Raw genomic sequence first — 24,267 nt, 5'->3', positions numbered from 1 at the left:
GAAAATGTTTCTTCTGAGCACCAGAGAAATCACAGCCCTAGATGAAGAGATACAGAAGTATAACCACAGCCCCATAAGTGGCTGTGTAGTAAATTACTAGTTTTCAATTTTTAGAATCCATTTATAGATAAATCAAGGTTGCAGAAGAGAATATAAATGTCATCAACATTCACAAAGTAAAAGATAAAACTGACAAAGATCAGCAGCAGTGAAAGGATAGGGACATCCTAGCCACAACTTCCTTACCTTCTAAATGGTGGGGATAGAGATATCACCCACAAGTAACAAGATCAGAAACAGCAGGTGGAGAAACTAAGTTTGGTAACAAAACTAAATTAGCAGGACATTACTTAAATGAGCTAACTCCTGCGTATCAACACAGTAAAGGAACAAACATTATTGCAAACTACTATTTAGAGATATGAAAGCAACTATCTGAAGAATTAAAATCAGTAGGAGGTAAAGCTGTGTCTGTGAATGAAGAGATGCAGTAAATTTCATTATAAGCCCTAATGGTTGTTTTAACTGTAGATATTTATTATTTTTAAAAAAATTCTTCTAAAAATTCAAACAATTCATTCAAGATATTTTTAAGTTCTCAAAGAAGATCAAATCTGGAATATGTACCTATTACACCATTTTTTTTTTATTCAATTTATTTTACCTAAGCATTAAGCCTGGGTCCCCATTCTCCACCTGCCAAAGATTCCTAGTAGCAGTGGCATGTTAGCAACAGAGCTTTACCAGGGCAGTAGTGCCAAGCCCAGCATGTGTACAAAAGATGATCTGACTCAGGCTTTCCACAGATTACTAATCGTAGAAGGTCCAGAACAATGAAGCTTTTTATGCATGCATAAGGCTTCGCTCTACAGATCCATCAGTAATTGATGGGGCTGTCTTCTGGCATAGTGGGGAAATCAGCATGGTCTCACTGCTCTGTCCCAGCACGTCTTTATCCCTACCAGACTTGCCCTCAGGTGAGTGCTGGGGCTGCGAGATCATCTGCAAAATGGCCAGGGAGAGCTGAGAAAGACAGTATGCAAAGGAAAACTCTTCAAATCACCAGGTATGGTAATAAGTAAGTGTGCATAGAAAACAGCAAATTAATTATGTCATAAAACACTCCAATTAATTTGAAAACATTGTTCTCAAGGATTCAATAAGCTATAATATTAATTTAAAAACATATATTTTACTCCTGGTATCCCAGTACTAATATACCCATTAAGCTGTGGTTCAAAAGGAAGCAAAAGAGAAGCAAAATAAAAATCACATTTAAGAGCAGAGAATAGGGGCACCTGGCTGGTTTAGCAGGTGAGCACACAACTCTCAACCCTAGGGTTGTAGGTTCAAGCCCCATGCTGAGTGTAGATATTACTTAAAATCTTTAAAAAAAAAAAAAAAGACCAAAGAATATTTTCAAGTTGAAAAAAGAATTATTTTGATATGTAACAGATAGAAAAAACTCCTCTAATAAAATGCAAAGATTGGGAAAAATGACCCTAGTTACATAAGAAATCCCTAACTACACATAAATTATGAATATAGATAAAATGATATTGCTTCTCTGACACCAAGTATTTATTGTTTTATGAAATTAATACTCATAATGATTCATGAGGAACACCTTAAAAGATGAAAAACATGTACTGGTAGTTATCACATCAAATACGGAAATGATACATACTGTAACTATAAATGAGACAGCTATCCATCTAAAACAAACACATAAACACACACGCAGAGAGTTTCCAGCTGTGTCCACTATGAATACATGGAAGCAATGACTCCTTCTCCCTGCTCAGAAACAATGAACATATTTAGAACCCAGATCTCATTTCTAAATACCATTCTCCGTTAAAAGATCAGGGCTCTCTGAGCAAATGTCTGATCCAGGGCTAGGGCTGCTTGCTACACCAGAAAATAGGGAAGTGCTCAAAGACTGAAGAAAACACATTAAAGGGACAAACTATTCTTCATGAGGGGGCTCCACCTAGTCAAATCTGGAACAATTTGAATATCTAAATAAATAAGGTTGGAAACAGGCTATAACTCATAAGACAAATAAATTAATAAATGAAGTAAACAAATAAAGGGGGAAGAAATGAAAGCTCTTTCTAACAGGAAAATGTAATAAATGTAGAAAGAAGGACAGAATTAGAAAGTCACTCTCTGGCAACCATTGTTTCAGACAAGACAAGAATCACAAATATTCAGACAAGAATCACAAATGGAAGCTAAAACTAGAGGAAGAAAGTTGATGAGAAACAGGTATTAATACAATCTCAGAGTGTCTTCCCGCAAAAGTTACAACTGTAATTCCACACGAAGGAAACAAGCAGACTCTACCTTAACCACGTAAGCAAAGTCAGTATCCCCAGTAATGGGACAAAGAGATGATCCTGTCTCCTGATACAACGTACTAACAAGAATATATCAATTCTACGCTTTCGGGCAAAAAATGTATAACCTGAATCTAATCATAAGAGCAGATAAACTTAATGAAAGAATATTACAAAAACTAAACAGCCTGTACTCTTCAAAAATGCTAAGGTCATAAATGTTAAAGATTCACGAACTATTTTAGAAGAAAGAAACAAAATGGATATGACAACTGTCTGTAACATGTATTTCTGATCCCAGATCTTTACTAGGGTGGCGTTATTTATTTCTTTCCTATGAAGGACAATAGTAAGACAACTGGGAAAATTTGAATAATTACCTAACTTTAATAATTACTATGATAATTTTATATGAGAATGTCCTCATTTTTAGGAAATTCACACTTAAGTGTTTAGGGAAAAAAGAAGAATTATGCCTGCAACTCTCAACAGTTCAGAGAAAAGACACTAGCAGAGAGAGCTAAGGCAAACTTGGTATAACTGTAACATATGGAAAGTCTGGGTAAAAGGTATACAGAAATTGTACTGTTTCTACAACTTTTACAGAAGACTAATTTTTTTCAAAATAAATTAAAAAAAAAATAAAATACATATAGACAATTCAAAGTCCTATCAAAATGTGGAAAGGAACTAAAGCATAAACAAGTGTACTTACACCACAAACTGACAACTCACTATACTTAAGTGCATGAAATTACCTTTACATTTAAATGTGTGATAATATTCAAGTGGAAAGAACAACTTTAATATTATAAAAATTATGCATAAGTTGCCATGATTCTACATAAAATATTATAGCAATGTTCCCTGGGTACATGTTTGGTCTCTCCCATAGGCCATAAGCCCTGGAGAATTAAATCTGATTAGGTACATGTGAACCCCCAAAACTGAAGTGCTCAAAAAACGTTTACACAAATGAAGTCAAACAAATTACATTGATAATCCCTATCGAGTCAATAAATTTGTTATAATCAACTCTAAAGTCCCATCCTGGTTATTAAAGTTGCAGGGATACGGATTTGTGATAACGGTTCTCAAACTAAACCCAGCAACAGAATCTTCCCCACACAAGAGTACTAAAATCCAAGTCACTCTGTAGAGACCTGGTTTACAAGACAATGGAGAGCTGGGAGCAGGACAGTTTGAAGGCTGAAGGACAATGATTCTGTTTTCTCTGCCTGAGGAGGCTGTAGCCTTGAAGAAGGGAAGACCAGTATTCATAGGCACTGCTCTTAAAAAACAGTACCTTGAGGGGCGCCTGCCTGGCTCAGTTGGTTGAGCCGCCAGCTCTTGATTTCAGCTCAGGTCATCAACACAGGATCCTGCAACAGAGCCCGGTGTCCAGCTCTGTGCTCAGCGGGCCATCTGCTGGAGGATTCTACCTCTCTTCCTCTCCCACTGCCCCTCCCCCTACACATGTGGGCACATGCTCTCTCTTTAATACATAAATCTTTGAAAAAACAAAAAACAGTGCTATGATGCACACCAGGCCTGACGCACCAAAAACTGAGTTCTCGTTGCAGCAGGAGCCAGGGTTTCAGGGCCCGAATGAAGGTGTTGGGTGCTGAGTGAAACTGCACTGAAGTCAGGCCCCTTTTCTTCTCCTGCTCCTGGTCACTGCCCATATACACTACATTTCTGTATCCATGCAACAGTAAGTGGGGAATCACGCTACAAAACTTAAGACCTGATTTTTAACTTTATTTACTTGGCAATATCATTATGTACTAGCAAAGACTAATGAATCACTATCATGTCTGGGGCGGGGGCTGAGAGAAACATTTAAAAACTACATGAAAAATATGGTCACATACATTCTACACAGAAAGATTAAGTTAAGTGGTAAGAAGTAAGGCAAGGCAGGGGCTTCTGAGTGGCTCAGTTGGTTAAGTGTCTGCCTATGGCTCAGGTCATAGAGGCTTCTCCCTCTCACTCTCCCTCTGTGCTTTCCCCCTCTACCTCTCTCACACTCTCTCTCAAATTAAATAAATAAAATCTTAAAAAAAAAAAAAAGTGGGCAAGGCAATAAAGTTAATATATGAAAAAGAACCTAAATTATTGATATAGATATTAAATGCCCTGATTAGAGGGAATTAAAATGGATTATATGGTTTACTGAGAGTATTTTTTAATAAATACTTTTTAAAATTAAAATGTTTTAAGTGATTTATGCTTCATCTTGTTCCAGAAAAGATTAAAGGCCTACTACAAAGAAAGGTAAATTATAACATGATAGTAAAAGTATAACAGGGATGAAAGAAAGAAAAAGAAGGGTATGAAAATACAGAACCAGGAATAAAGCCAAAAAACATATATACCAGATAAGCCACATTGGATAGGAAGGCTCTAAACTTTCTAGCACTCAGCAATAAAAGGAAAACCAACCAGTTACATTATTTGTACATACGAATTATTACCACTCAGAAGTACAACAATTCCAGATACTGACATGAAATAGGAATTTATTCTGGGTGTGTGGGGAAAGAATTTGGGAAGGGGTAGTAATCACAAAAAGAACACTGCAGAATGCCCAGTGGAGCAACAGTACAGAGAATATCAACTTGGACTTCAGGTATCAAAACAAAGTGCAAAGCAGTAAAAGCAGTTCTCTTTGTAAAACATAATTAATGAAATACCTACCTCAATCAAAATAACATATTTACAATGCTTCTAGATACTGGTGCTACTTCCTGCTCTATCCTCAAAATATTGTGAAATATATATAAAGACAAGCAAATAAAACTTTTTTAAAAGATTTTATTTATTTATTCGTCAGAGAGAGGTCACAAGTAGGCATAGAGACAGGCAGAGGAGAGGGGGAAACAGGCTCCCGCTGAGCAGAGAGCCCGAGATCTCGACCTGAGCTGAAGGCAGAGGCTTAACCCACTGAGCCACCCAGGCACCCTAAGACATTTTTTTGAATAAGTTTATTATTCATCATTCTACCAAAGACAGTGCTGGTTTTAGAATACTGGATTTGTAGCACATTCTTTCTAGATGTAATAAACTGGCAAAGGCCACAACCTCTTGGAGATTATAAAATTCCATCGAAGTATTTGAAGACTATTTTTCTCCCTTCTCGGAACAGCTGTTTTCACTTTGGGATTTAAAGTACCACTAAACTTGGGCACCTGGGTGGCTCAGTGGGTTAAGCCGCTGCCTTCGGCTCGGGTCGTGATCTCGGGGTCCTGGGATCGAGTCCCGCGTCAGGCTCTCTGCTCAGCAGGGAGCCTGCTTCTCTCTCTCTCTCTCTCTCTGCCTGCCTCTCTGTCTGCTTGTGATCTCTCTCTGTCAAATAAATAAATAATAAAATCTTTAAGAAAAAAAAAAAGTACCACTAAACTTAAAAAAAAGGGAGGGGGGGACAAATATGAGACTATCAGCTCTTTATGGTGCTAAATAAGTACAGTTACCATAAACAGGGGTGCTGGGTGGTTCAGTGGGTTAAGCCTCTGCCTTCAGCTCATGTCATGATCTCAGGATCCTGGGATTGAGCCCCATATCAGGCTCTCTGCTCAGCAGGGAGCCTGTATCGCCCCCATCCCCCTACCTGCCTCTCTGCCTACATGTGATCTCTGCCTGTCAAATAAATAAATAAAATCTTTAAAGAAAAATAATGACCAAAAAAAAGATCAAAAAAAGAGTGAAAGGAAGAAAATCTGAGTTTATTAAAAACGCAAAAAACAATTAAGCTTGTTTTTCTAATTTTGCGTAAGACTAGCAAAAGTTTAATCATCAAATACTATTTTGAATTAGAGCAGCTCTCAAAATGTTTTATCCTGGCCATAATAAGCAAGGCAAAAGACTCCAAAAGCTCAGTTAAAGCACTATTTTTGGGGCGTCTGGGTGGTTCAGTCAGTTACATCTGCCTTCGGCTCAAGTCATGATCCCAGGGCCCTGGAATGGAGCCCCACATTGGGCTCCCTGCTCAGCCCGGAGCCTGCTTCTCCCACTCCCTCTGCCTGCCACCCTGCCTACTTGTGATCCCTTTCTCTTGCTCGCTCTTTCTCTGTCAAATAAATTAAATCTTAAAAAAAATAAATAAAGCACTATTTTCAACATTTTAGTAGAAAATTAATTCTGTGATAAAGAAGTGGAGAATAACAAAACCAAAAGCTGCAGTAAGCATGTCATTAGCAACAAAAACAAACTGTACGGTATTGAACTTGCAAGAGAAAAACAGGAACATCTATATATGCTTCTATATTTTAATAAAATGTCCCAAAAGCTTTAATAGAACCCAGAAGTAGTATTACTCTTGCTTTTATATTATATTTCAACAATAAAAAATGCATTGGCATTATATTACCAAGCATATAAAACACAAGTGTCACTAGTTTAACAATGGGACTAGAGATGATTTTTATTTAAGCCAAAAAAAACCACATTTTAAAATCTAGTTATTGGATGACAAAAATCAAACTACTACACTATTAACATAAATATTAATCCTGTATATTCCTTCCAGTTTTGTCTCCTATGGTTTTATTACAGTACAGACTATGGATAATCAACCACTATCAGAAGACAATGTTAAACAAATTAGAGGAACAAGTAGAAAAGTGGCCAGGATACTCGGTAACTAGCAGGGTTAAGCTGGTACGTCAGCTATGGAAAACGGCCTTCCGAGAGTAAAATGAGATGTGGGCCTTGACCTGGATCCAGGCTTCAGGTCCCTGCCTGGAAAGCTGCCCTCACAGCAGGCTCAAGTGAATTTAGCAATTCCTCCAAAGATACATTCTAGTGGAAAAAGGGAAAGAAACCTTGGATTTGTCTAGGATCCTGGAGAGTGAGATGTAGCAATGTAACTGATAAATAAACAGAGAGAAAGCACATCTCTTATCTCCCCAGTGGCAACACTTTTCTATTCTCCAAATCATCTAAAAAAGCAGGAAGCTATAAAAAAAAGTTAGGTACCACTGGACTTGATTTTCAAAACAAAAAATTAATCCAGTAAAAACCAAAGAAAGATAAATTATGACTTTAACTGCACTAACCCAGAAAAAGGAAAAAAGATGTTAACATTAATGCATTCTTAACCACAAACAAATTTATGTATTATTATTAAATTAGAGAGGCAGTATAATGAGTGGAAAAGAGAGACTAGCTGGATTCAAAGCAAAGGTGTGATTTAGGGCAAATCTATTTAAACCGTGTGCTAAAGTTCCTTAATCTACAAAATGAAAATAATTGGTAGTTCAGAATTCAACCAATTATACAAGTTAAATATTAAGTTAAATATTGTTACGCTCCTAGAAGACTGCATAATAAACTGTATTAACTATTATTTCTATACATAGTAAACATGATGTTAGCTATTATTTCTGATCAAAATTACCTTTAACATTACAGAGAAAAATTTGTAAATCTGATAAACTATAAGAAAAGTTCTATATTCATGGGTACATGGGTGGCTCAGTGGATTAAGCCTCTGCCTTCAGCTCAGGTCATGATCTCAGGGTCCTGGGATCAAGCCCCGCATCGGGCTCTCTGGGTAGCAGGGAGCCTGTTATCCCCTCTCTCCCTATTTGTGATCTCTCTCTCTCTCTCTCTCTCTCTGCCAAATAAATAAAGAAAATCTTTTAAAAAATTTCTTTTCTATATACTCTTGTAAGGATATTGTTGCCATAGTTTCTTTAGTAATGAGATATATATTTATATATGCATACTCTATCACCAATTAATCTCAAATATCTACTAGCTTGATAATTGTTTAAAGTCACCCACCTGCCAAGTGTAATCCTTTAAAATTACTGAAGGCATTGGAATTACAAGGAGATTCTGAAGAATAAATGCAGCCTAGAAAAAAAAAAAGAAAAGAAAAGAAAATGTCAATACTGCCACCTTGTTGTCATCTCCAAAATAACCAATATATTGAAATCTCATAATAAAAAACATATGACTGGGCAACAATACATGCTGAGACATCACTATGAGAACTGCTGAGCTCACTCCTATTTCAGAATTTTATTTTTCCAAAAAATGATCTATAAAATATAAACTGTTGTGACAGCAGTTAAGAAATACACTTTCATGTTTCTATTATTCCACATACACATGTACCCCGTTCTCTCTCTCTCTCCCCCCTTTTCCCTCTCATCCAAGCTCCTCTCAGTAAGAGGCCTAACTAGAAATACAAACCACAAATATCCAACTTTATCTTCTATGTCCCGAAGATGGTCAAATTGAATAATCCTAGTGGTATGAACACTGATCATCTATATAGTGAAGATGACGATAGGAGGGTGAATAACAGGGCTAACAGAGGGGACCCAAGAAATTTTCAACCACCTTAATTGTTAAGTCAACAGATGTCTTTAAAGTTGGTAAATCAAGAGGAAGCTAAAGTTTAAACATTACCATTAAAAAACAAGTAACAAGAAAACTACAGCATTTGGATTTTGGAACGGAGAACCAGCAAATTGTGGGCTCTGGAGCTCCTGTTTCTTCCATAAGCCTCTAATCACTGTTTCATTACTGTTTTTAAAAATATTGGCATTAATCACCATTTCAAAGCAGCAATGACAAAAAACCACAAATTATTTAGAAAGAATTAAAACAGGGTTTATTTTTCCTCTTAGGTCATGTAACTACTACAGAGTATTATGACAGTCATGCATCCAATTTACGCTTTATAGATATTACTTACACACTGAGGGAACAGAAAAGTAATTTTTTTTCTGTGAACTACTTTTCAGTGTGTAATAATATAGAAGAGTTTGTATAAAATACAGCAAATTCAGCTTTGATCTTATCAAAATAAAGGACTCCAGTATTTACTGGGAATTAGTATCTTTTTTATTCTCTGATAGCATTTCATTCGGGTGTTTCTGCAGGCAGAAAAGATCACGGTGGGTGATCAGTCCACAGTGCTGAACAGAGGGTACAGTTTATAAAGACCATCGTAACAAATCTCTGCGGCTGAACGGGGAGGTGGTGCTAAAGACACGCGTACCTCCCGGCGCACCATACTACACTCCGACTGATCCAGAAGAATGTTCACCACCGTTCCCCAGAGCCCACCAGAAATGTTTTGACAACTGTTTGCCAAAGCCATACAGCCAGTTTCAAGGGTGGTCAGTGCTGATCCTAATCCCAGCGAAGTGAACCTCACCTGTTCAGATGAAAGGAAAGTTGTCAAATCAAAGAATCCAATTCCCTAACATGAATTGTTAATTTTACATAAGACATCATACTTTTACGACACTGACGATCCTAAGTGATAAAAGGCACTTACAGGAAATAGTGCCCTATAAATTTATGCAGGAATAAAAATCCTATTCCACAATTCAAACAAGCAGATGTCATAGAAAATCAAAACCAGGCATAAATAAGAATAAAAATTATAGCTCACAAACCTCTTTCAAGAGAAAGCATCAGGTGCTTACATACATTTTACGAACATGATTCCTGCTTATTCCTCACTCTTAAAGAGGTTATCTATTATTTTGTTCCACCATCCTTAAGTTATTAGTGTTTCTTCTACATGACTTTACTTTTTTGAAATTTCTTTAAAAAAAAACAACTATCTTTTTATAAAGCATTTAGTATTTTCTCTAAAATTACTGTAAAAGAAAAATGTTTCAAATAAGATTGATGAGGTATATGTTTACCATAGTTCCACTGCTGCTCAAGCTATGCATTTTGGTTCACTTCTGAATTCTGATTCTAAAAATAGTTTCACTGATAGCTACAGGGTAACAAAAAATAATGTAGTCATAACATGGTCAAGCAACAAGTCCAAGTCCAATACGTATAAAGAATGGAACCTCTACATCAGATCAAATAGTGTTTCTAAAAATCAAGGTTTTTAGTGGAATAGAATATAATCATTGCTTGCTTGAAATTAATGGATGGCGCCCATAGTTAACAGTACTGCATTATATACTTACATATTTGCTAAGGGGATGAATCTTAAGTTCAGTGTTCTGATCATAAAAATAAACAATATAGAGGACAGGAGTCCACTTTTGTAGGTGAAGGATATGTTTATAACACCGATTGTGGTAATGATTTCAGGGTGTTCACTTATCTCCAAATTCCTGAATCTGTATACATTAAATGTGTATAGCTTTTTGTATGTCAATCATACCTCAATAAAGTGGTTTTTAAGAAAAGAGGTAAGTGGACAAATGGCTAAAACTGGAAATTTTATTAATATAAAATTTTATACTGCAATGGTATTATTTTATTAAATGACACACAAATGTCATTTAGCAGCTCTCTTTCTAAACTTGTTGAAAATGGCTAGGCTTCTCCATTAATTTTTCACTGTTCTTTCTAAACATGAAAGATTCTATGATCCTTTCTCTTTTTCTATTTTTAATCTATACTTTAATGAATTTCACTGAGAAGGGTCTGCTATGAACTGAACTGTATTCCCTCTAAATTGGTATGTAAGCCCTACCCCCAATGTACATAAATTTGATGATAAGAGCTTTTAGGAGGTAATTAAGGTTAAATGAGGTCTTAAAGGTAGGGTCCTAATCTGATAGGATTGATGGCCTTGTAAGAGGAGAAAGAAAGGAAAGGTCACGGAGTATACAGGGAGGAAGGCAGCTATCCGAAAGCCAGAAAGGAGAGGCCTCACCAGAACCCAACCATGGTGACACCTTAATCTCTAATTTCCAGCCTCTAGAACTATGAGGAAATAAATTTCTGTATTCCAAGTCACCTATGTTGTGTGTTATGGCAGCCCAAACTAAAATAGGGAGTAAACAGCTTAACATATGGTCACCAAAATAATCTCAGTTTGGAAAATAAGAATTCACGTATATACATATATTATTTTGTTTCATTTGTTTTTAATATAACAAATTTTTTTTTCCTTCACACTGACCTCCGGGTCTCGATCAACCCATAATGGAATCAACCAAGCCAATCCTTGTTGAGTAGGACTATGCTCTTCGCTGTGACTACCCAAAGGCAAGAACCAAAGTGACATCCACTCCTAGAATGAAAAAAAGGGAAAAGACCCATTAGGTAAGTTTCTAAGACTAAAACAGAGGAAGTTTAAATAACTGAATTTTTAAAAATCAAAACAAAGTTAAAATGTACTTAAGACTTGGCTTTCATTCGGTATTTAACAAAAACAAGGCAAAAAAACCCCACCAAAAAAAAAACCAAAAAACAAAAACTCATTTTCTTCCTAAAAAGTTACTTTTTCTTCAAAACTATTCCCCCCATGATTTAGACAAAATGCAATTCTCTAGAGCACACAAATTTCAATAAAATTCAGATTTGTGTAACACACAACTTCTAAGAAACATCTCAGTCAAAAATCATTTTTCTCTAAGAAGGAAAGTCAAGGAGACATTTTCATGTAGGCTTGAAATGTGTGAGACACACACTCCTTGATGCGCGCAGAGGACAGCAGCTGTGAGCGCTCTCACCAAGTTCCGGGCCTGGGCCGCCATCTCATGGGATAAGTGAAGCAAGCAAAGAACTGTGCTCTTCGTGACACCTTTTCCCATAAAGGACATAGCATTTCCACCACGCTCCACATAAAAAGAAGTAATGACCTGAAAAACAAGGATACACAACGTCATGGTGGCTTTACTCTGAGTGGTATATATAAAAATAAACACGTAACTTTCTACTAACTTGTCTGATCTGAATCCTAACCACATAAAGTATACGTAACATTCTTACAGTTTACATATTTCGAAATGGTTAGGATGGTATATTTTAGGTTGCTACCACAATTAAATATTGTTAGTTTAAAATTTTCTCCCTTTGGAACTTATACAAAGATGTGTAGTATCCTCCTAGCAGACTTCTGTGATGCAGAATATGCTCACACATTCTTCAAATGTTACAGTATCCTTTAAGTAAAAGAGCTTATCAATATCTCATTGGAAAATATGCTTAGAAATTGCTACCTATATAAAACTCTAATAGGGCGCCTGAGTGGCTCAGTCAGTTGAGTGTCTGCCTTCAGCTCAGGTCATGATGCCAGAGTCCTGGGACTGGGCCCCACATTGGGCTCCCTGCTCAGTGGAGAGTCTGCTTCTCCCTCTCCCTCTCCCCCTCACCCCACTCGTGCTCTCTCTCTCTCTCTCTCTCTCAGATAATAAAATCTTTTAAAAATTTAAAAAACAGGTGCCTGGGTGGCTCAGTGGGTTAAGCCTTTGTCTTCAGCTCAGGTCATGATCTCAGGGTCCTGGGATGGAGTCCCACATCGGGCTCTCTGCTCAGTGGAGAGCCTGCTTCCCCCTCTCCCTCTGCCTGCCTCTCTGCCTACTTGTGATCTCTCTTTCTCTGTCAAATAAATAAATAAAATCTTTTTAAAAAGAAAAGAAAATTTAAAAATTAGAAAATAAAACTCTACTATCAGGGTTAGGTAGATTTTCCAGAATTAGGATTTAAATGTAAATGGTATTTTTTCCCACTTCTGAGCAATCTTGGATTTCTATTCCACATTTAAGAATATGTTCATTATTTAAATCATTGGCTCTCAACTTTTTCTCAACTCTCCCACATATCTGAAGGATTTGATACATTTCCATCAATAACAACAAAAGAAATGTTTCTTATCTGAAGAAATGTGCCTTAACTGACAAGAATAGACAAGTGGAATCAGGTGATAGCAATTTAAGGAAAAGTCCTTCTACCTAATTTTAAAAAATCCTTTAAAATATGTGACAAACCCTTTTGGAACATTTCTGTGTAAATCATATATTGTCCCTCAAATTGGGGTTCAATAAGTATTTGTTCACTGACTGAACAAGAACCTTTATAACTTTTCAACTTTTTAAAAAATATTTATTTATTTATTTTAGAGTAAGAGAGTGTGCATGTGTGTGATGGGGGAGAGGCAGAAGCCAAAGGAGAGAGAGAATCTCAAGCAGATTCCACACTAAATGAAGAGCCCAATGAGGGGCTCGATCTCACGACCCTGAGTGCCCCACTTTTCAACTCTTAAACTAAAAAAATAATTCAAAGTGACAAAAGATCACTTAAAATTCATAAAATTTTAGTAAAAAAAGGAATGCTCACCATATATAGGTGCCAACACATTATAAAAGAAAAATACGTTTTGAGGCAAAACAATCAAAACTACTTGTTATCTGGGGTGCTTCAGTGGCTCAATCAGTTAAGTGACTACCTCTTGATTTCAGCTCAGGTTATTATCTCAGAGTAGGGAGATCAAGGCCGGCATTAGGCTCAGCACTGAGTGTGGAGCCTGCTTAAGATTCTTTCTCTCTCCCTCTGCCCGTCCTCCCCCACTCATGGGCTCTCTTAAGAAAAAACAATAATTTTTTAAAAAATGTTAAAAACTTGTTATCTGACCAATACAATAAAAAGTACTTCCATTCATTCGTTCTCCCAAGCCTCTGAGTGCATTGATTCATCACAGCATCCTTTGAAGTAAGTCATTTTGTCTTAAAACAGAGACTACTTTCTAGTTTAGGATTTTTTTCAGCTCATACAGCAGATGATTTTTTTTTTAAATTTTTTTTAAAGATTTTATTTATTTATTTGACAGAAAGAGAGATCATAAGTAGGCAGAGAGACAGGCAGAGAGAGGGGGAAGCAGGCTCCCTGCTGAGCAGAGAGCCCGATGCGGGGCTCGATCCCAGGACCCTGGGACCATGACCTGAGCCGAAGGCAGAGGCCTAACCCACTGAGCCACCCAGGCGCCCCCAGCAGATGATTTTAAAAAGACAACATAAATCATAAATGTTAAGGTACAGCTTATTGAACAAAAGCAATTTATTTGAAGATGATTTGGGATCTGTAAACTACATCAGAATTTTCATAAACCAAAAAAGTGTATATTATGTCTGAAAAATAAAATGAGACTGTCCAGGAGTTAAAAACTATAGGGGAGGGGCTCTGCTCTACTACTCCTTCCTCATGTGTAGATTTGAAATTTTTCATAATTAGAAGTTGAAAACTTTAAAGGACTATCTTAGAACTAAGACACCAGAATGACCAAGCCCTTATTATTCTCTAAGTCACTGAAGATAACTATATTGTGGTTTCATGCCTACATGGTAAAGGACAAGCCAAGGCCTTTAGTACTAACTCCTTTCAATCAGACCTTTCTGTCAGACCCATGGAATTATATTCTGTATGTCTGGTTTTAAGGATTTAATTATCGCGGTCTATTCACCTATCTTAATGTATCATGCTTGGTTTAAAAGCCTCATTTCTCAACCACTAAAAGCAAATATTCCCATTCAAATTTCACTGGACAAAAATAAAATACCTACATTAGAAATACAGCTCCCTTCTGTAAAGGAATCAGCTTTAGTGAGAAACTATACAGCAAGTCATCTGGACCAACAATGACTTGTTTCCATGTGTATTTTCTTAAGATTTATTTATTTATTTAAAAGAGAGAGAGAGAGAGAGAGAGAGAGAGATTGACAGAGATCACAAGTAAGCAAAGTGGCAGGTGGGGGGGGGCCTCGGGGGAAGGGAAGCAGGCTCCCCGCTGAGCAGAGAGCCAGACATAGGGCTCCATCCCAGGACCCTGGGATCATGACCTGAGCTGAAGGCAGAGGCTTAACCCACTGAGCTACCCAGGTGTTCCTCAATATGTATTTTCATAAGCCTTACTTAATTCTTTAAAAAAAATACACTTAACCAGTAGTAAAATAAATAAATCTAGATGTTTACTAATTATGTAACTATGCAAAAGGATCCAAGTAAGATTTAATGGGTCTCTGCCACAATGTCTGCCAAAACTGACAGATATCTCATTATTTTCCTGTCACTTAATGTGAAGACAAAAAGATTTTCTTCCTAAGACATTGTATAAAGCATGAAATGTGCTCCTCTGTTTATACCAAATCAAGAATTGTTAATCAAGTTTTTAACTGTGGAACATTATAAAACAGGGATTGTACTTTTTATCTATTCCTTAGCTAATTGTTGATTTTTATTGTGTTGATTGTGTTGATTTTTATTACCTCAAAGACAAGTGAACTTAAAATGGCATTACTGCCATTTGCCTTGACTTCTCACCTAGAACTAAGACGACCTTTTGTTCTCTAATACCGAGAAAGCTCATTTTAATTTCTGGTATTTGAAACATGAGGTGTGATCTGAAATCTCTCCTCTTACACAATTTTAAAAATAAAAGCACTCGGGATAGTTTCCAGATATAAATAATGTTAGCACTTAACTTCTTCAGTCACTGCTGTGGCAGACCCACACACACCCCTAATCTGAAACAGATAAAAGTTACTTTACAGAGGAGATGGATTCCAAAAGGTTTATAACTGGAGTATAGACAAATCACGTAACACATAATGCTGTAAATTAGGTACTTTATATTGAGTTATATTTTAAATACATTAGAGGATCTGACTTTTCAAAAAATACTGTGGTAAGATCTCTAAGCTAATATGACCATTCTCAAAATACAAACATTTCTGGACATGTTGAAGTTTGGGAAAACTAATTAATATACTATCAGTGTATACTGCTTTAGTATCTATAATTATCTAAGAAAAAGAATTTTATTAAAATGGCTACACTAAAATTCATATTAAATTCTATAGTACAGCTAAGAGTATTTAGGATTTAGGATTTTTAAATCTTTTTAACAAAACAAGATGTACTTTTGGGAAAAATTCTAGGTAACATCATCTGAAACATGGTTTACAGCTGAATATGTATCACCTAAAGCATGATTTAATGATGAAAGCAATCAATAATGAAATACTGATGTAATAATTAAACAGTGGCCCATACAAACTAGAGCAGACACACAACCAAAGAGACCAGTCAGTCACTCTTTACTGAGAGTATATGTCTAGAAGATAAGAGAAGACCTCCTTAAGGAAGGTAAATAAGTGAAATCTTAAACTTTGTGTACAGATTGCCATCTGAAAGAGAGAAGAAAATGTATGAATAGACTTTTTAAATAAACTTTTCTTTTTTTTTTTTGGACAGAGAGAGACACAGCGAGAGAGGGAACAGCAGAGGAAGTGGGAGAGGGAGAAGCAGGCTCCCCACAGAGCAGGTAGCCCAATGTGGGGCTTGATCCCAGGACCCTGGGATCATGACCTGAGCCAAAGGCAGATGCTTAACAACTGAGCCACCCAGGTGCCCCTAAAATAGACTTTTTTATTTAGTGAGAACAGCCAAATAAAATGAAAACTTCAGAGATGGGGGAAAAAATTAAAACAGATGTAAGATTCAAAATCCAAGATTACAAAGAGCCATATGCACTTGAAAAAGTTTGGATTGAAAGGTTTCTGTTTTTACAGGATAATCTGGTGGTAGGTAGATGGCTGGACCACAAGCAGGTGTGCAGCATGAAAAGGAATAGGAAGTTATCGATACAAGTTGGTCAAAACATCCCACGTCTAGAATGCCCATCACTATCAATCAGTTCATTCATCTTTCAAAATCTGTACACCGCCTCCTCTAAGAGACTTTCCTGACATCCTAATAGTTAAAGGATCCCAACCTCTGACTATCATCCAAACTTGGCTATTACTGAAAGTTCAAGACAAGCAATGCTGACAGATTTGGTCAATAAGGAAACAATGAGCTGTTTTTAGAGTCAGACAGTGTATTAGTCACTAAAAATAGCAAAAGCAATAGTAGCCAAAGGTGTCAGCTCCCAGTCCTTACAGGGGGACACTGAAACAGAGGCGCCTGACAACAGCAATGCAGATAGCAGGGCGCTCCGCTGTGGCGGCGCTCAGGCCCCGCGGCAGCTCAGTGCTCATGGCCTGTGGCTGTTCCCTAAGGGAATGGAGGCAGAGAGCCCACTCATCAGAACCCAGGAAGCAAGAAGAAATGGGCACAATGCAGACATTCCTATAGAAGCAAATAAGGAAACAAAGCAAATAAGGAACAGTCTCATAGCAGTTCCTCACAAGCCTCATGTTCTCATGTTCCTGAAGGATCACAGGAACTTTTTCAAGACTTAGATCAGCTATGATTAAGCCCTGCCTTGGCGGACTGCACACAGAAATGCAAGGCTGGGAGGAGCCCTGGTGAAGCTCTTCTCTTACAGAACCGTGCCCAGTTCTATCATTGCTATATTTATTACATCATATTAAAACTATAGTGCCCTAAGTGATAAAAATGGAACACACCATAATGTGTGAAATAACGTTAAGGTCATGCTTATTAGAAGTAATGACAGCTAAAAATACTTTAAAAAGCTTTAAAAAAAAAAATCAGTGAAATAAGACTCCATCTTAAAATAATGGAAAAAACAGGGGCACCTGGGTGGCCCAGTTGTTTAAGCGACCAACTCCTGGTTTTCCCTCAGGTTGTGATCTCAGGATTCTGAGACTGAGTTTTACGCTGGGCTCCACCCCCAGCACAGAGTCTGCTTGGGACGCTAGCTCGCTCCCTCTCTTTCTCTCTGAGGCCCGCCCCCCCCATAAATAAATAAATCAATCCTTTTTTTAATTAAAAAGATTTTCAGAAAAAGAGCCATATTTTAAACCCAAAGGAGAAAGAAATAAGCATAAGCAGAAACTAATAAAACGGTGAAAAACTTTTTAAAGGGAGGACCAACAATACCAAAATTCATTCTTTTGAAAAGAATGATAACAATAAAACATAAATCTACCCATAAGACTAATCAAGAAAACTAGAGGGAAGGAATAATTAATACCTGGAATGAAACAGGACCTCATTGTATATCTGACATATATTTAAAGAATGAGCTGACGGATGGATAATTTTAAAGCTATGAATTCAAAAATTTACATAAAATTCTAGAAAAACATAATTTACTGATGCAAAAAATTAAAACTCTCAAAATTCCAGATTTAAATTCATTTCATTCATTCAATTCATTTACAATCTTCTCCAAAAGAAAACTCCAGGTCTGACTGCTTCATCATCGAATTCTACTAAACATTTAAGGAAGAAATACCACCAATTCAAATCAACTATTCTAAAGGGAAAAAAAGGTACATAAAATTTATATATAGATGGTGGGCTAATTTTGATATTAAAACCTGACAAAAAGGGGCGCCTGGGGGGCTCAATCACTTAAGCATCTGACTTGGGCTCAGATCATAATCCCAAGATCCTGGGATCAAGCCCCACCATGGGGCTCCCTGCTCAACAGGGACTCTGCCTGCCACTCCCCTTGATTGGGCACAGTCAATCACAGTCTCTGGTGCATGGGGCACTCTCCCTCATTCATTCATAAATAAATAATAAATAAAGTTTTATGAGAAAAAAGACATGCAATAATTCTAAAAGCATCCTCTGCATTAGAAAATTATAAGAATTCTAAAAACATTAATAAACCAAATCTCTTAATACATAAAGGAATCATATGTCATAATCTAAGTTGAATTCTCCCAGAAATGCAAGGTTGCTTAACATTTTAAAATGAATCCACTGCATCCACCACCTTAATAGGATACACGAGAAAAATCACGTCTATCTTAAAACATACAGAAAAAGCACTATACATCTATGATTTTTAAAAAAACCACTTAGCAAAATAGGACTAGAAGGAAACTTCCTTAATCTTATTTTTCTTTAATTGAAAAAACTACCATAAACAGCATGATGAAAAGGTGAAAAATTAAAGGCCTTTACTTTGATTTTGTAGACAAGGATTGCTGGGTTTATGGTTAATATAAAAAAAAATAATAAATTTCCATATATTCAACAATACTTAGAAAGGAAAATATCAAAAAGTCTGTTCACTAAGAGATGAGAATATTCACTGAAGCAGGATCCAAAATTGTTCTAAATGAGAATAAGAAAATCCAGGGGCGCCTGGGTGGCTCAGTGGGTTAAAGCCTCTGCCTTCGGCTCAGGTCATGATCTCAGGGTCCTGGGATTGAGCCCTGCATCGGGCTCTCTGCTCAGTGGGGAGCCTGTCTCCTTCTCTCTCTCTGCCTGCCTCTCTGCCTACTTGTGATCTCTGTCTGTCAAATAAATAAATAAAATCTTAAAAAAAAAAAAAGAAGAAAATCCAAATGTCCTTCAATATTGTAGTGCTGAATAGTAGAGAAAAACAAATTAAACTAACTCTACCTATAGGCAGCAGAATGAATAACTCTCCTAAGCATAATGATGAAAGAAAGCAGCCATGATTCCATTTTACTGAATTTTAAAAATCAGGAATTGTTGTAAATATGAACACATAATTAAGCGGTAGACTACCAAGAAATGTAAATAAGGGTTTACCATAAAACTCAAAGTAACAACTACCTTTCAGGAGAGGAGTAGAGATCGAAAAGCGTATCACAAACATTCCCAAGGTGCTGGCAATGTGCTATTTTTAGATCAGGAGTAATTCACTATGTGACACCTGAACTATATATTCATGTTTTCTCCACATACGTGTTGTATTTCATAAATATAAAAAGGACAAATAACATAAGTGAATAAATTACCCTAATGAGAGGATTTGAATGTAAGCCTTAGTCTATTTTTCTTGAAAATGAGTGTATTCTGAAAGTGATCTTACCTTTCTATTAATAAAAATCACTAAAACATTTAACCATTATGAGGAATCATACGAATGCTGAATAATCATCTGCATTAAATATAGTGATACATATAATTCACTTAACATTGTGCCTGTCACAAAGGGAGTGATCAATCAATCAATACTACAATACATAGTAAATAGTTCTTCTTTGCGAGTTGTAATTCTAGTTGTTATAGTCACTTACTATTTTTACTTACTTCAAGGAGGCCTGATAAGTACTTAACAGAAATTTCAAATGGCTTTGTGAGAGGAGAATGGGAGCTCCATCCCGGAGATGCTGTGAGATGGGCCATCCCTCGTAAGGTCCTCTCGAGGGATGGCAGGCCATAGAAGTGAGGAGCGTCCGTGACTCTCAGGCACTGGAGCAGTTTCAGAGCCAGCTGTGTTTGGAAAACATAAAAAAGCTCCAAGCACTTCCTGTGTATGTAAAGGAAGGGAAAAAAAAATCAATGAGAGAACAAGTGTGATGAGCCTAATAGGTTAACTTATTGGTAGTAGAGGGTTACTAACAACTTCACACATCAGAAAAGTATGAACCAGGAGAAATGGCAGTCTCAAACAAGATTTTTCAAGGAAAACACAGTTACAATACCACCTAAGGTAAATGATGTCTTTGAAAAGTACATAAATGGATATTGGTATTAGCACCCAAAAATAAAATTTTAAAGTTGGAATGGAAAATTAAATGCATACTTTAAATGCCTTTAATTGACATACATTAAATCTATACTTTTAATCATTAGATAAAAAATTGAATTTTTATTTAGCTGAAATTGTTTTCCCCAGAAAGCTAAAACAAAAAGTTTTAATGAGTTTTGACACATAATTTAAATGTAACTGTCAGAAACAGAACAATCAAGAGAACATTCTTTATTAGAAAACAAAATCCCTAAAACTAATAAGTAGGCATGGATATGAAGATGAAATTGCTAGAAGAAATATCATTGTATAACAAAGCATTGAATAAAATCTGAAATTTCCTCAGTTTTTTTACACTCTAAAATTGACAACTACTGCCTATATTTTTACCCATTCCATCACAGTTTCATAGGTGTACAGTTGTATGATTTAAAGATCCTAATTTTTATATACCTGTCATCCAGGTGTTTTTGAAGTTTCAGAAACACACAGAACTCACACCAAAGCCTAAAAGTTATTTGTATAAATTCATATACCTCATGAGTCAACAACAAAGTATAGCTGAACCTTGAATGACATGGAGGTTAGGGGCATTGACCCCCATGTGCAGTCAAAATCCTCACATACTTTTGACTCTCCAAAAATCCAACGAATAGCCTACTGGCTGACCAGAAACCGTACTGATAATGCAGAGTTAATTAACATGTATGTTGTATGTGATACGTTATTATAAACTGACCAGAAACCGTACTGATAATGCAGAGTTAATTAACATGTATGTTGTATGTGATACATTATTATAAACTGTTTTCTTATAACAACTAGAGAAAAGCAAACTAGAGAAGAGAAAATTTTTTTTTTTAAGTAAGCTCCATGCCCAACATGGGACCTGAACTCATAACCCTAAGATCAAAAGGCACATGCTCTACTGACTGAGCCAGTCAGGCACCCCAAGAAAGGAAAATATTATTAAGAAAATCATAAAAGAAAATACATGTGCAATACTATACTGTATTTACCCCCAAAAAATCCACGTATAAGTGAACCCACATAGTTCAAACCTGTGTTGTGCAAGGATCACTTGTAATTAACAGTATTAAAAACAGTATTCTGGTTTTTTTAAAATATTTTATTTGAGAGATTGAGAGAGAGAGAGAGACAGCAAGCATAAATTGGGGGGAGGGATAGAGGCAGAGGAAGAAGTAGGCTCCCCACTGAGCAAGGAGTCCGATGTGGGGCTCAATCCCAGGACCCTGAGATCATGACCTGAGCAAAAGGCAGATGCTTAACTCACTGAGCCACCCAGGTACCCCTGTTCTTCTGTTTTTTAAATTAACATAAAAGTCATTCTCATTGTCTGCTCCTTTTACCTTAACCACTCCAAAAGAAAAACTATACCATGAAAGGGAATGGTGCCTCCGCAAATATCTAAGCAAGCCGGTTGAACCTGGCACAGCTGCCACCAATTCCCTCTACTAGTCCCTGTACCTTCCCCAAGCTCCACACCCAGCTGGCCTCATCCTCCCTATGCAAGTTCCTCTCAACAGCCAAAGAACACTCACCCAAGGAAGAGTCCATAGCACTGTTTCTCAAAGTCTAGCCCACGGGACTATCTATGGCATTTATTTAATATGTAGATTCCTGAGCTACTGATCTTAATATTTTAATAAGCCCACCTCAAGAGAGTCTATACACATTCCAGACTCTACCACCAATGGATTCATTTTGTTCTTGTCTTCAGTACTTCAATGACACACAAATGCATAAGGTAAAATTCATAAATCTTATATATACACTACAGGATGGTTTACATATGTATATAATCACATAACCACCAAGCAAAATAACATATATAACATTCTCAGCGCCTCAGAAGGTTCCTAGGTGACCCCATGTAGTGAAATTTTTATTGACTTGCATTCTAAATTCACTAATCCTCTTTTATACTGTGTCTGGTTGGCTGCTAAGCCCAAGCAATAAATTCTTTAGAAACTGTATTTCTCAGTAGCAGAATTAGTATTTAGTTCTTCTTTGCAGTTTCCCTTTCTCTGCTATTGATGTTCTACATATTTTTACTTATCTTGTCCATCTTCTCATCTAATATCTATTACATTTATATTGAAAATATTATTTATAATAACAGCTTTAAAGTTCCTCTAATATTGACATTTGTGAGTGTTTCTAACGACTTTTTTCTCTTAATTACAGGAGACATTTTCTTACTTCTTTATATTCTCTCCATTTGTGACTGTATGTCAAGTATTTGTATACAAGAGCTACTGAAAGCAAAGTACCTAATAGTTTCTCATAGAAATGGCTTGCCATTTGGTCGCAAGATTTGGTTAGGAGGCTGCTCTTTGAGATCTAGCCAGGTGTTGAGCTGAATTAGGGTTGTTTTGACACGTTAGCATGTTTCAGATGTTTCATGTGTGTGGGATCAGTCCTTCCGTCCAGCAGAGATTTGGGATCTGAGCACAGGAAGACCTTATCAGATAAAAAAACTTTCATATATCAAAGGACACTATCCAAAGAGTGTCCTTTGGACAACTCACAGAATGGAAGAAACTTTGCAAATCATATTTGATAAAAGACTGATGTCCGAGGGCACCTGGGTGGCTCAGTCGGTTAAGCAGCTGCCTTCAGCTCAGATCATGATCCCAGCATCCTGGGATCCTTTTACCTTAACCACTCCAGAAGAAAAACTATACCATCAAAGGGAATGGTGCCTCCGCAAATATCTAAGCAAGCCAGCAGGGCCCCACATTGGGCTCCCTGCTCAGTGGAAAGCCTGCTTCTCCCTCTTCCTCTGCCTGCTGCTCTGCCTGCCTGTGCTCTCTATCTCTCTGTCAAATAAATAAATAAATAAATAAATAAATCTTAAAAAAAAAAAAAAAAGACTGATGTCCAGAATGACTCAACAACCACCACCCAGTATAAAAACAGGCAAAGGACTTGAGTAGACATTTCTCCAGAGAAGGTAACAAATAATCATTAAGCACATGAAGAGATGCTCAGCGTCATTTCTCATTAGGGAAACGCAATCAAAACCAAAATGACTGTAGTTTACACCAGCAGGGTGGCCATGGTAAGAAATGTTAGGGTAGATGCCGAGAAATTAGAACACTCGCACATTGCTGGTGGCAATGTAAAATGGTACAGCCGCTACGGAAAACAACTGGCACTTCCTGGAAAAGGTAATCACAGAGTTACCTACCATACGAACCAGAAATTCTGGTTCTAAGTATGTACTGGAGGCTTAAAAACGTGTGTTCACACAAAACTTGTACACAAATGTTCATAGCTGCACTATTCATAATAATCAAAGATAGAAACAACTTACATGTCCACCAACAGAAAAATGGATAAACAGAATGTGGTATATCTGTATATGGAATATTAATCAGCCATAGAAAGAAGCAAGCACTGATATGGGCTATCACAGCGATGGACCCTGAAGACACAATGTGGAATCAGACACAAAAGATCACATATGTCTGATTCCATTTATATAAAATGTCCAGAATAAGCAAATTCATTGAGACGGAAAGATTAGTGGTTGCCAAAGGCTTGGGTAAGGGGTAAATGAGGAGGAACTGCTTAAAGGGTACCAAGTTTCTTTTCAGAGTAATGAAAATATTCTGGAATTAAATACTGACAGTTGAACAACACTGTGATCATATTAAAAACCACAACAGTATACTTTAAAATGGTTAAAATAGTAAATTTTATCCAGTTAAAAAAAATTTAAGTCCGAATTATAGATACACACTTGAAAATCATCCA

General features: G+C 36.7%; 1 protein-coding gene across 1 annotated transcript in view; it reads right to left on the bottom strand.

Annotated features, from left to right (window-relative positions):
• The window catches only part of LOC111154257 (rotatin), a 163,209-nt gene that overhangs the window by 65,842 nt on the left and 73,100 nt on the right, over positions 1–24,267 (bottom strand). The window contains exons 28-32 of the mRNA XM_022513760.1: positions 20,043–20,262; positions 11,795–11,923; positions 11,242–11,352; positions 9,358–9,516; positions 8,130–8,201 (exon numbers count right to left, since the gene is read on the bottom strand). Of these exons, the coding sequence (XP_022369468.1) occupies positions 8,130–8,201; positions 9,358–9,516; positions 11,242–11,352; positions 11,795–11,923; positions 20,043–20,262 (691 nt within the window). The remainder of the gene's footprint in view (positions 1–8,129; positions 8,202–9,357; positions 9,517–11,241; positions 11,353–11,794; positions 11,924–20,042; positions 20,263–24,267) is intronic.

This window comes from Enhydra lutris, unplaced genomic scaffold (assembly GCF_002288905.1).
Source record: "Enhydra lutris kenyoni isolate GAN:26980312 unplaced genomic scaffold, ASM228890v2 scaffoldscaffold36, whole genome shotgun sequence".
Taxonomy (NCBI): Eukaryota; Metazoa; Chordata; class Mammalia; order Carnivora; family Mustelidae; genus Enhydra; species Enhydra lutris.
This window is presented reverse-complemented; position numbering and strand designations above follow the sequence as displayed.